General features: G+C 44.7%; 1 protein-coding gene across 2 annotated transcripts; it reads left to right on the top strand.

The window, feature by feature from the left end:
• Positions 1-4399: 4399 nt before the first annotated feature.
• UBE2J2 (ubiquitin conjugating enzyme E2 J2) lies at positions 4400-11158 on the top strand. Of its 2 annotated transcripts, none has more exons than XM_032709112.1 (7): positions 4400-4526; positions 6073-6203; positions 6393-6433; positions 7202-7304; positions 7419-7557; positions 7909-7989; positions 9440-11158. In XM_032709112.1, exons 2-7 carry the CDS (start codon positions 6073-6075, stop codon positions 9722-9724), a joined length of 780 nt encoding a protein of 259 aa, XP_032565003.1. In that variant the 5' UTR covers positions 4400-4526; the 3' UTR covers positions 9725-11158. The 2 variants fall into 2 exon arrangements, with proteins under 2 accessions (XP_032565003.1, XP_032565004.1); XM_032709113.1 differs by lacking the exon at positions 4400-4526 and adding an exon at positions 4688-4813.
• Positions 11159-12679: the final 1521 nt, after the last annotated feature.

Genomic DNA, 12679 nt, shown 5'->3' with positions numbered 1-12679 from the left:
CTCCTAAAGAAGGCCTCTCAGAGAACAGTGTCTGGCACATGTTTTTTATGTGGAATAAATAAAAAATGGCTTCTCCAGCATCACTGAGCAACTTGCAGCTGTGGCAACGCTGCCAACAGCAAGGCTCATAAATGCTGCTCCCTTGCCCAGCGAGAGAAGATGTCTCAGCTAAATCACCTCTTACTCACGGCATAAATTCTTCCAGGTGACTGTTCTTCCTTAACAACATCCTAAAGATTCATTCTTTCCTTCCCTGTGGCTCTGCAAAGGTTCAGTCCCGTGCCTGACACCTCTGGGATCAAGGTCACCACGTCCCCTTCGTTCTGAGGCCCTTGAGGATTTTTTTTCCCCTGATTTCTTCTCTCCTTCTGTGTTCCATCCAAGCCCCTTTCCCTCTGTCCCATCTCACTCTGACCTTCAGCATGCTTGGCAACCTCCACCCCTGCTTGGGGTAGCCCTCCCAGACCTCCTTCTTTACTGAGCCCTCTGGCTTTGGCTTGCTCTGCATCCTGGATGTGTTTTAGGGCAGGATTTGTCTGGCACCTTCCATTCCCTGAGGCCCCTGTTCCAGGAGGTTGTCAGGCAGGAGAGATCAGACCATGCTCCTGCATTTATTCCCTGGGCAATGATTTCTTTCAGGCAGCTCGTGCCTGTAGGCAGGAAAATCCTCTTCACAGCAAGAAAATTCTGCCTTGGCACCTCCAAAATATTTGTGTGGTGCCAGCTGGTGGCTTCAGACAGCAAAGAAGATGAGCAGATCAGTAGTCTCACTGGGATCCACGTCAGGGACGTGTAAAATAAGAGAACACATTATAACTGACTGATTTTCCAATTCCACAGGCTGTAGGGACTGGAAAACTAGTGAAAGGCCTAAGGAGTAGTTCTCTGTATTCAGGGAAGAAGTAAAATTCCTCAATTTTTTCACTGCTTAAGCCTGGAGATTGTTGGGGTGCCCTGTGCAGGCCCAGGAGTTGGACACTGATCCTTGTGAGTCCCTTCTAACTCAGGATATTCCGTGAATCTATGAAATTGCTTCCCCAAGGATACATCCCATGTCTTTTTGGGACACAGGAACCCTCCATCTCATCAGCACCCCCCAGCTCTGAGCAGCCTCGGGCTGTTCCCCCAACATTTTCTCTCTTTCTGGACAATCCAAGCAGCAGCTGCAGCGTTGCCACATTTACTGGACAAGATTCCATTGGAGCACCTGCATCACTTCCAGGTCTAAACTATGAGCAATGGCATTTGCATTAAAACATCTTGCTCCTTTCCCATCCCAAAGCAGTGCCATTTCCTTGATGGATTTTTTTGATGTTGATTTTCTCCTAAAGTGCTGCTAGGTTGGCTGTCTTTTAATCTTTGCCCCAAAAGGCAATTTAGAGGTGTTTTCTCTTTATTTCTCTTCCTTGTTTTTGGCTCTTTTATCCTCCTGAGGGGTTTTATTGCTTTACCATATTGAGTAACCCCCACCCCATATTCCTTAGGCTGTGTTTTCTTTCCCAAATTATTTCTTCATCCCCCAAGGTCGGCCTCAAAGTCCTCACGTGTGGAGTGGGCCAGGAAGCTCTGCTTTCATTTGATGGAGATGCTGCAGCCAAGGACTTCTCAAAGGCACCCCCAAATAGAATTCTGATCCTAATTCTGTGTATAGAAACCACACATGAAACGAATTCTGGTTCCTCTTCTTTGTACCTGTCCTGAAAATCTGCAATGCTTTCATTACAGTTACAATGAAAGGTGCAAAAGTCAGGCAGTTATGGATTTTTGAACAATAATACATATAAAAATTTATATAAAGATGCATATAAAGATGTTTTCATGTCCTGCAACCACCCTCATGATCCTGCTGACAGGCTGATATCCAATTAAAACAACAACTTTATGAGTTGGAGAACTGTCTCCCTTGTCTCAGTCCTAGAGTAAATCACCTTCCAAATCAATTTAACAGTAGGTACTTATTTACTTGGAGCACCTAATGATTTAAAAACATAAATATGGAACTTGTAGTGACTTCCCAAGGCCAGGTTTTAAATATGCCTTCAAGACACGACAACAGTCCCCCGCAAAGACACTTCACAGAGAGGAAGTTCTGAAGTGTGTGATTCATTTGCATGTTGGAAAACAACTGGCAAGAAAGAAACTACTGTGAGAGCAAAGTGTCATTCCAGGCTGTCATTAGTGTGGAGAAGAACATACCAGAGGGATTAATGGAATGTTAATGACAACACACTTGTGCATGAAATGCTCTGGGCTTGGGGAACATCAGGGACAATGCCAGAGGTGTTAAGTGGGAGCTCTGGAATCCCCTCAGCATCCTTTGCTTCAGTCTCCAGGTTCACGTTTCTCATATTTCCAGACTTAGTAGGAATTCCAGTGTAAACACACACACACACACAAAATAGACAAAATGGTGTGGCTGAGTTAAAAACAGGTCCTCAGGTCAAAGGGTATAAAATTAGTGTTATCCTGCATGAGCTGCCCCGGGGAATTTATTAGCTGAAATATATGTAGCTAATAGAGCATTCCAACAATACCTTGTTTTATACAGGGCTTGAATTCTTGAAGTATAATAATAATAATAATTTAAAATAAAGACTTCCTCCTGTTCTGCAAAATATTTGTAAACTGTGAGCTCATATAAGATTAGACAGGAGGATGAATCAGTGTAAGAGATTAAAACCAAACAGATCAACTATTGCTTCTGGTTTTGAAGCAAAACGTTTTTCCTTAAAACATTTCATGGCTTCAAAGTCAAAACAGCTCAAAGAAAAGGATTTGGTTTGATAAACTTCGCTAAATCAAAGAGATCTGATGTGGCCACAGGTGGGACTTGTGAACGCTGTGTATGAAATATCCCGTTATTGTGACCGAAGTCTGAGGGAATCAGGGAAAATAGGACACATTCAAAATGAAACTACCGTGAAATTAAAATGTTTACAGCTCTCAGCAAGCTGAAAATGCTAAAATCGTAGAATCACAGCACGGTTTGAGTCAGAAGGGACCTTAAAGATCATCTCATTCCAATCCTACCACCTTCCACTAGAGCAGGTTGCTCCGAGCTCCGTCCACCCTGACCTTGGAATTATCAACCAAATTAATCAAATATATTATCCCACTACAATTAAACAGACATCCTTGAGTGAGATGTCTGAGGACACAATATTTTCCAGTCCTCATTGTAGAAAGAAACTGAAACTTAAAACGTATGCATGGTTTCGATTTTCACTTACAGGTAATGACATCACAGCCATTTATTTATTTTTCCTTCCTGCTGTTGATTTAACCTTCCCCAACCCCATGGCAGGAGAGCAAATCTAGACAACAGATTTGGAGACTGAAGCCAGTTTTATTAACCAAGAACTCGAAAATTACGTGGGCTGCCAGTGCCCTCTGTTGGGTACCGGGGAGCACTCGAGCACCGTGGGCACTGCAGGAATTACTCACATGGAAAATGCCTGAATTTTTTTGGAGCAGTAAGAAAAAATTCTGCCTTTATTTGGGGTAAATTCAGTGAGGAAACAGAATCATAGAATGGTTTGGGTTGGAAGAGACCTTAAAGACCATCTCTTTCCATCCCCTGCCATGGGCAGGGACACCTTCCACTAGCCCAGGTTGCTCCAACCTGGCCTTGGACACTTCCAGGGATCCAGGGGTAGCCACAGCTTCTCTGGACACCTTGTGCCAGGGCCTCCCCACCCTCCCAGGGAGGAATTGCTTCCCAATATTTCATTTAACCCTGTTCTCTGTTAGTTTGAGGCCGTTCCCCCTTGTCCTGGCACTACGTGCCAATTCCTCGGGGGAAAAAAAAAAAAGGTAAGACAATGCCTCGATCCCTCCAAAGCACGACAACGAGCTGGCCCTCGATGCTCCTCTGGGGTTCCCTCCCCACTCGGGATATCCCCTGATTCTGTAAAGTCGTAATGGAACAGCCATGTCTAATTACACGGGGCATGTTTTATCGCTATTTATTTAATCGCGATTGGCTTTGTCGTGGCTCCTGGGCTGCCAGAGCTCAGGGGGCGTTTGGGCAACGCCCTCAGGGGACAGGGCGGGATTGCTGGGTGGTGGGACTGTTGGGTGGTGGGACTGTTCAGTGGTGGGACTGTTGGGTGGTGGGACTGTTGGGTGGTGGGACTTGTGGGGGTGCCCGTGTAGGGCCAGGGGTTGGACTGTGAGCCTTGTAGGTCCCTTCTAACTCAGCACATTCTGTGTTCGTGCGGCTTTGTGCGGTGACGCCGCGTTCGCAGCGGGGTTCGGGCCGGCCCAGCCCCGGGCCCCCCTCACGGCCCCGCGCCCGCCATGGCGACACCGGAAGCGGAAGTGGCCGCGCGCCCCGGACGCGTCGCGGCTTCTTCCCGGAAGTGCCGCCCGCGCCGCCATCTTGGCTCGGAGCCGTGAGGGGACCCCGGCCGGCCCTGCCCGCCCCGCCCGCGCCGCCGCCATCGCGGCCCGACCGCCCGCTGCCCGCGTCCCTCCCTCCGCCCGCCGGCAGGAGGGGCCGCCCGGGGCCTGGCGGGCACGGAGAGGTGAGCGGGGGCTGCCCCCGGCGGGACCGGCTGGCTGCCTCTTCCCCCCTCCCTCTGTCTGTCCCTCAGCCCCTCTCTCTCCTTCTCCCTCCCTCCCTCAGTCCCTCCGTCCCTCAGTCCCTCCCTCCCTCTCTCCTCCTTCCCTGTGTCCCTCCGTGCCTGCCTTCCCCCCCTTGTCTTCTTTCTTCCTTCACTTTTCCTCGTCCGGTTGTATTGCCCAGGTGAGAAATTGCCTTTGCGGTCGTAGCCATTTATTTTCCGTGTTTAAGATACAAGTGTTCTTCCAGGTAAGGCTTTGAGGCGCGTTAAAATGCCAGTGACCGCACTTAAAGCGTTAAAATGTTTCAGTGTGTTTTCGCAGCACGTACCGAGGGCTTATTTCAAATTATCATTAGTAATAATAATATATTATTATTAATAATATTGTTATTGTTATCACGTACTGAGGGCTCATTTCAAATTATTATTAATATTATTATCAGGTACTGAGGGCTTATTTCAAATTATTATTACTGCTACTACTACTACTTCGATTTATTACTGAAAAACATCAGAACAAATAATCGTGTCGAAGTAAAAAGATATTATTTAATTATTTCTTTTAAAGTCAGAGCTGGCTCCTTTGGGGAAAGGTTCTGAATTTTATGATTTCGGGAGGTGGTGGCTTCAAAAAAAAAAAAATGCTCTGATGTTTCAAGCAGTTCTGACAAAAGGCAGGTTAAAGGGTTTATTCTGAGTAGGGGTGGAATATTTGACCACGTACAACTGTTGCTCGTGGTTTAAATGTTGTTTCTTTAATAAATTTTACTTGGCTGCATGTTTGCACAGAAGGAATAGAAAGGGTTGTAGGAATTTTAACATATATTTCGTGTCACATTGTGGGCATTGTCTTATCTCTGTTTGTAAAGTCTTTCCTTTTTATTCCATGTTTAAAGCCAAGTAATTCCCTAAAGTTCTCAGGGGAAAGTGAGTCAAACAGCAGTTGTTAATTAGTGTGTTCTGTAGGTGCATTATAAGGGCTAATTCTTTCTTTGTCTTGTAAACACTGTGGGATTTCCTCCCCTCACACTGACTTGTCTCCCTTTGGAAGGGGTTTTATTTGTCTGGGAGAGAATAATCTGGCTCAGGAGTTCCCTTCTGGAAATTCAGTCCTTAGCAGGAGCAAATTTAATTCCAAGTCCTTCCCCCCCCCCAAGTCAGCAACGAGATTATTGTGGTTTGTTGTTGTTTTTTTAGATAACTGGACGTGTAGAAACACCAGATGAATTTAAAACATGTAAATTTACAGAGTAGATATCAAAGCTGAACAGGGAAATCAGTTACTCAAAAAGACCTTTAGGACAGAATATCCCAAGCTGGAAGGATCATCCAGTACAGATGTCTCTTGGGACTGTGTCAGTTAAGATCTTGCCACTTAAAAAAGTGAAGGTTATTCAATTTATATTTTAAATATAAAGTGGATTGTGCAAAAACCTGGAGCAGTGTCCCAGGAGTGACTGTAGCTCTGTGTCTACTAACACTGTATTTATATATTTTTTTTAATTAGATGAGCAACAACAGTAATAAGAGGGCACCAACCACAGCAACCCAGAGGCTTAAACAAGACTACCTGAGAATTAAGAAAGATCCAGTGCCTTACATCTGTGCAGAGCCCCTCCCATCCAATATCCTGGAATGGTAAGAGTGGGAATGGGAATTGGAATCACTCGTGGAGAGAGAACAAGATTTTCCAGGTCGTCGAGTCCAACTCCCTCACTCCTCAGCATGGGAAGCTTGGGCTGGATGATTAGATCCTCATTTTTTTAGGGATATTGGGGGCTGATTCTGTGCTGGATCCACAGTGTTTCCATTCCCTTCTTTTCCCAGGCACTATGTTGTGAGGGGACCTGAAATGACACCCTATGAAGGTAAAACCCATGTGTTTTGTTTGCAGTATTTAGTGATTAAATGGTGGTTTAAATGGGCAAAATACAACTAAAAATAGCTCCAGGATCTGTCAGTGCAGTCTGTGGGAAAACTGGTTGAAAAGAGGTGGTGATACTGCTGTCAGGAATGTTTCTGTTAGCAAGGGGTTTAATAAAATAAAATTGAGGTGAAGATGAAGACAGAGATCTTCCTCTTAAAGATTTTGGAGCAGACAGCTCACTTTAGAGAGCGTGTGGCAAAAGATAATTTGAAAAAGTCCCATTTTGTTAGCACAGAAATGTTCTCGGTGAGCTGAGATGTAAAAATTCTCTTTATGAATTTCTCTGGAGAAAGCTCCAAATGTAAAAGCCTTGTTAATTTGTTGTAGTCACAGTGTCCTCTGGAGCCTCTCAGAAATGCTTTTTTTGACTGGGATTCTTCACAGGGTTGTGTTTGCACTCAGCTTCTGGGAAAAATAACCCATTTTGTTGTATTAAATACAGTTTGGCTGGTTTTCCTTCAGTGTATTCCAGACTTGACAGCAGCAACTACTGTTTGTAAGAGAGAATGTGAGAGAATTGCCTCCATAGTAAATCTGGTGCAAGTTTGGGTTATTATTCCCTAGTTTTAGAGGCACAAGATGAAGAATTTGATCTCAGTGAGAGGGGGAGAAGGAGACAAGCCAAGGGGTTTATTTGGCCCATTTTGAGTAGCAGTTTAGGATTTAATCTTCATGCAAAACAAGTAATTCCTCTCTCTGTGTAATGCAGGTGGCTATTATCATGGGAAACTAATATTCCCCCGAGAATTCCCTTTTAAACCTCCTAGTATTTATATGATTACACCTAATGGAAGGTTTAAGTGTAACACAAGGTAAGGACCTTTCCTCTACCACTTAAGCAATTAACACCCTTTCAGCACTGTGCCTAATTGTGTGATGATTTTAATGGCAAACCCAAACCTCTTGGCTGTGTTTTTTTTTTGAAGGTTGTGTCTCTCCATCACTGATTTCCACCCGGACACGTGGAATCCAGCGTGGTCAGTCTCCACAATCCTGACAGGCCTCCTTAGTTTTATGGTGGAAAAAGGCCCCACACTGGGCAGCATAGAGACATCTGAGTTCACAGTGAGTTCAGGGGGTGTCAGGGACCTTGGGGCAGCTTTGGCAAATGGCAAAACAGCAGGAATTTTGGTATCTCAGAAATAAACAGTGTGGTTGGGATTTTGTCCCTCCTTCCTTCCTCTGGATGTGCCAGCCAAGCAGTCACACTGACACAACCCCCTAATCCCACAGGCTGAAGAATTGAGAACATATTTATGTCTATAAAGGTGTTGTAGTGAGTAATGTTCACAGGTGTGATGCTGTAAATGATAAAGTTGGCTGGTGGTTTGCACCCTTCTTGGGGGAAATCAGCTGTTGGATTGGAGCAAATGAATTTCTCTGCAGCTGCTGCTGATGTTTTTGTTTCCTCCACAGAAAAGACAACTCGCTGCACAAAGCTTAGCATTTAATTTAAAAGATAAAGTCTTCTGTGAGCTCTTCCCTGAAGTGGTGGAGGTAAGGGAATTCAGCCCTACAATATTTGGGTTTTCTGGAGTTGTTCAGCTTCTCTATGTAGCAAACTAATTGTTCAGGATTTTTCCCAGGCTGTGTCAATCCTGGAAGCCTTTTAAAAGGTCTTAATTATTGCACACAGGAGAGTGGGGAAAAGATAGACAAGAGCTTCTCACTTGAAATCCTTTCAGAACACCCACAGCTCCATGACTTCGACTTGCAATCCTTTCAGGACATCCAGAGCTCCATGAATTTCACTTGAAATCCTTTCAGAACACCCAAAGCTTCTCACTTGAAATCCTTTCAGAACACCCACAGCTCCATGACTTTCACTTGAAATCCTTTCAGGACATTCAGAGCTTTATGACTTTCACTTGCAATCCTTTCAGAGCACCCAAAGCTCCATGACTTTGACTTGCAATCCTTTCAGAACACTCAAGGCTTCCTGGCTTTCAGAGCACCCAAAGCTTCACAACTTTCACTTGCAATCCTTTCAGAACACCCAAAGCTTCTCACTTGAAATCCTTTCAGAACACATGAAGCTCCATGACTTTGACTTGAAATCATTTCAGAACACCCAAAGCTCCATGACTTTCAGAACACCCAAAGCTCCATGACTTTCAGAACACCCAAAGCTCCATGACTTTCAGAACACCCAAAGCTCCATGACTTTCAGAACACCCAAAGCTCCATGACTTTCAGAACACCCAAAGCTCCATGACTTTCAGAACACCCAAAGCTCCATGACTTTCAGAACACCCAAAGCTCCATGACTTTCAGAACACCCAAAGCTCCATGACTTTCAGAACACCCAAAGCTCCATGACTTTCAGAACACCCAAAGCTCCATGACTTTCAGAACACCCAAAGCTCCATGACTTTCAGAACACCCAAAGCTCCATGACTTTCAGAACACCCAAAGCTCCATGACTTTCAGAACACCCAAAGCTCCATGACTTTCAGAACACCCAAAGCTCCATGACTTTCAGAACACCCAAAGCTCCATGACTTTCAGAACACCCAAAGCTCCATGACTTGCAGAACACCCAAAGCTTCTCACTTGCAATCCTTTCAGAACACCCAAAGCTCCATGACTTCCACTTCCAGTCCTTTCAGAACACCCAAAGCTTCAGGACTTTCACTTGCAATCCTTTCAGAACACCCAAAGCTTTATGACTTTAACTTGCAATCCTTTCAGAGCACCCAAAGCTCCACGAATTTCACTTGCAATCCTTTCAGAGCACCCAAAGCTCCGTGACTTCCACTTCCAATCCTTTCAGAACACCCAAAGCTCCATGACTTCCACTTCCAGTCCTTTCAGAACACCCAAAGCTCCACGACTTCCACTTCCAGTCCTTTCAGAACACCCAAACCTCTACCAGCTTTCGCTTCCAACCCCTCAGGCCTCTCTCTCTCTCTCTCTCTCTCTTTTTTTTGCCTTTCTCCCTCTCCAGGAGATCAAACAAAAACAGAAAGCACAAGAAGAGCTCAACAGCAGACCCCCCTCCCTGCCTCTGCCCGACGTGGTGCCCGACGGGGACGCGCACTACGGTCAGAACGGGCTCCCCCTCCTCAACGGGCACGTGGCCCTGGGCCCCGCCAACCCCCCCGGGCTCCAGCAGCCCAACCGCAACCATGGACTCCTGGGCGGAGCTCTGGCGAACTTGTTTGTCATCGTGGGCTTCGCAGCCTTTGCCTACACAGTGAAGTATGTCCTGAGGAGCATAGCCCAGGAGTGAGGAGGAGGAGGAGGAGGAGAGCAAAATAAAAACCCCCCCCAAGACCAAAATTCTAGCGGTAGTTTGGCAGGACGAGTGGTGGGACTCTTTTTTTTTTTTTTTTTCTCGTGGGGAGTTGGAGTTAGTTTGGGTTAGGCAGAAACTCCTGCTGCTCTTCTGGTAGTTTCTCACAAGTCGAAGCATTATTGATGAGACACTACATTTCTAGTGCTTTGATATTTTTTTTTTTTTTATAGCAGTCCTCCATCTGTCGTTGGAGATTTGAAAATCTCGAGCAAATAAGGCTTTTTACTTCACTGTACAATTTTTAAAACTCTGCCATTCTCTCTGCATATCGTTTTATTTTCGGTAGGGAAGAGTCTGTCCAGGTGTTCAGTGATTCAAGTAGGGGTTCCACGTGGACTTGGGAAGGGTTTGGTCAATGTGAACATTTGATGCTACAGAAAATTGCTGGTTTCTTTTTTTTTCCAACTAGAATGACCATCATTGCATATCTAGTCAGTAGTGATTAGATGAGTGGGAACATAACACCACAGTGTGTTAAATGTGTTGTCCAAATTGTCACAGTGTCATTGAAGGTTTTATTTGGGCTACAAGAAGTGCAGCTGTTGGCCCTTAGCAAGGAAAAAAAAGCCTTGGAATCAGCCTCTAGTGGGAATACCCATCTCCAGGGTTGTTTGGGATTTGTTCACTTACAGATTTTCATTCTGGGAGATGTTCTTTTGGAAAGTTGTAATAGTTCCTTCTGATCACAAGGGGCCACTGGTGAAATGATAATAAAACTGCACCCACCAATGGAGAGAGTTGAGTGTGTGTTCCAAAATCTCTGCATTCCTCAGGCTGTGGGGCTTGAGGCAACCCCAGCCCTTGGGAAGGGAAAAAGGCAAAGGAGTCTCAGTGACAAACCAGCTTCCTCAGAGTCAGCTGATAATCCATCTGAAGTGTCACTGCCTGAATTAACCCTTCAAATTGTTCCACTGTTCACTCTTGAAAAAAACCCAACAAACCACCATCGCCACCAAAAGCCAAACCCAAAATTCATCTGGGATTCTGGAAGCTTTTTTTAGCTGTGAGTTCATCACTGTTCCCCTTCAGGTGACTGATAAATGAAATATTGCTGTTTGTTCACAGGCTTCCAGCACTGTGGGTAAACACTGAAGTTCAAAAGTCTGTCTGAAATTACTTCTTTTTTATTTTTTTATTTTTTTTTAAATTGAGTTTGCTCGATTTTTCTCCCTCCTGCTTGAATTTTACCAGTTTACCCAACAGCTTTGTTTCAGCAGAGGCAAACTTGGCTGTGCCTTTCAGAATTGACACACTGTCAATGCTACAACTGTCCAAGGTGGTAGCAGGGATAAAAGCTCTGCACTCACTGTATAGTCTTATTTTAATTATTCTCAAGAGCCCAAATAAATAATTACCTCATGTGTCTAAGAATGTTTTGAAACTGTCTTATTTCCCCTTTCAGATTTTCTCTCTCTCTCTCTCTCTCTCTCAAGCTTCTTGGTATCTTGAATTTTAAGCAAAAATGTCCTGTCAACCCATGAGCCAACAGCTCAGAGCACCAATAAATGTGACCAATTGTCTGCAATAGGTAGGAATTACCAAAATCAGCAGAACAGCTCTTTGCTAAAGAAATCTTAAAGCAGTTCTTCCTGATGTGAGGAAGGGAAGGAGTCAGGGTGTGTGAGGATGGGATTTGGAAAAGGCTGGATTTTAAGTGTATTTATAAACCCTTTGATTATGGTTTTTTTTATTATTATTATTATTATTTTATGGGTTTACCAAATCTTATTTATAACTATTTTTTCATTTACCTCTCGTATGTGCTTAATCCTAGAGACAAGTGGGGTCTGGGGGGGTGCTGGGGAGGAGGGCAGTGCCATGGCTCTCCTGCAGGGCTGGGATTTTTGGGATGGCTCATGTTTTTTTTTCTCCAAGGCAGGAGGAGGAGGTTGCACCTCTCAAACCTCTTTGTGTCCTTGCCATGCCTTTTCCTGCCATTACCAGACAGCACCTTCTGTTGGTTGTCCATGGTTATCTTCTCTTCTGGAAGTTCTTTCTCCACAAAAACCAAGACAAAGGCAAGGAGACCTTGGGTGGGGTGTGTTTGCACCTTCTGTGACCTCTCCAAGCTCAGAGAAAAACAGCCAGAGATGGTGAAGAAAAAGCTTTTTATTCCCTGGCAAGAAGTTGGCCTTGAGCTGCACCTGAGCACCTGAAGGTGGGTCTCTTGTTTGCAGAAACAAAACCCCCTTTGGTCAAACCCTGGACATGCTGCTTTTTTTTTTTCCCTCCCCTGAGGATTGGTTGTGTTTAAAAACCCAAAACTTCCACAATTGCAGTTTTTCTCTTGAGTCCCCTGGATTGGGAGAAAAGACTTGCCAGCCATTCCAGGTGCCATCTGTGGGAAGCTGGGAGCAATCCCTGACCCCCTTGCAACATTTTTATGTCTCCTTGCCTTTGGTACCACGAGATTTATCCCCCTTTGTGTAGGTTTTACTGATTTGTGGGGTTTTTTTAAGCATTTCTAACAGTACCTGATCTTTTTGTTACCCAAGTCATTGGATGGAGGAGCCCAGGCAGAAATATTCCCATGCCCTGAGCAGTTCATTACTTGCTGGAATCAAATTAAAAGCTCTCCTTCATTATATGATCTTGGAATAAATGTCTGGCCCTTGACTTTCACGCTGCAATTCCCTAAATTTATTCTGTCAGACTGTTAGGAATTGGTGGTAGGGAGCTTTTGCAGCTGGAATTACACATCTTGTGGTCGCCTTGAAAGATCTCTTTGATTTTTATTTTATTTTTTACTTTTAAAATTCTGGAGTTTTGTGTAGTCATCACCTTCCTCCCCCCTGAGATTTCCAGGTCATGGAAGTGTTCCCTTGCTACGAGCATGTACTGAGGAGTGGGAATGACTGCATTGTAATGTTTGTTCATAATAAACATTCA

Source organism: Chiroxiphia lanceolata, chromosome 22 (assembly GCF_009829145.1).
Source record: "Chiroxiphia lanceolata isolate bChiLan1 chromosome 22, bChiLan1.pri, whole genome shotgun sequence".
In the NCBI taxonomy this organism is placed as follows: Eukaryota; Metazoa; Chordata; class Aves; order Passeriformes; family Pipridae; genus Chiroxiphia; species Chiroxiphia lanceolata.
Note: the sequence above shows the minus strand (reverse complement) of the source record. Positions and strands in the feature narration are given on the sequence as shown.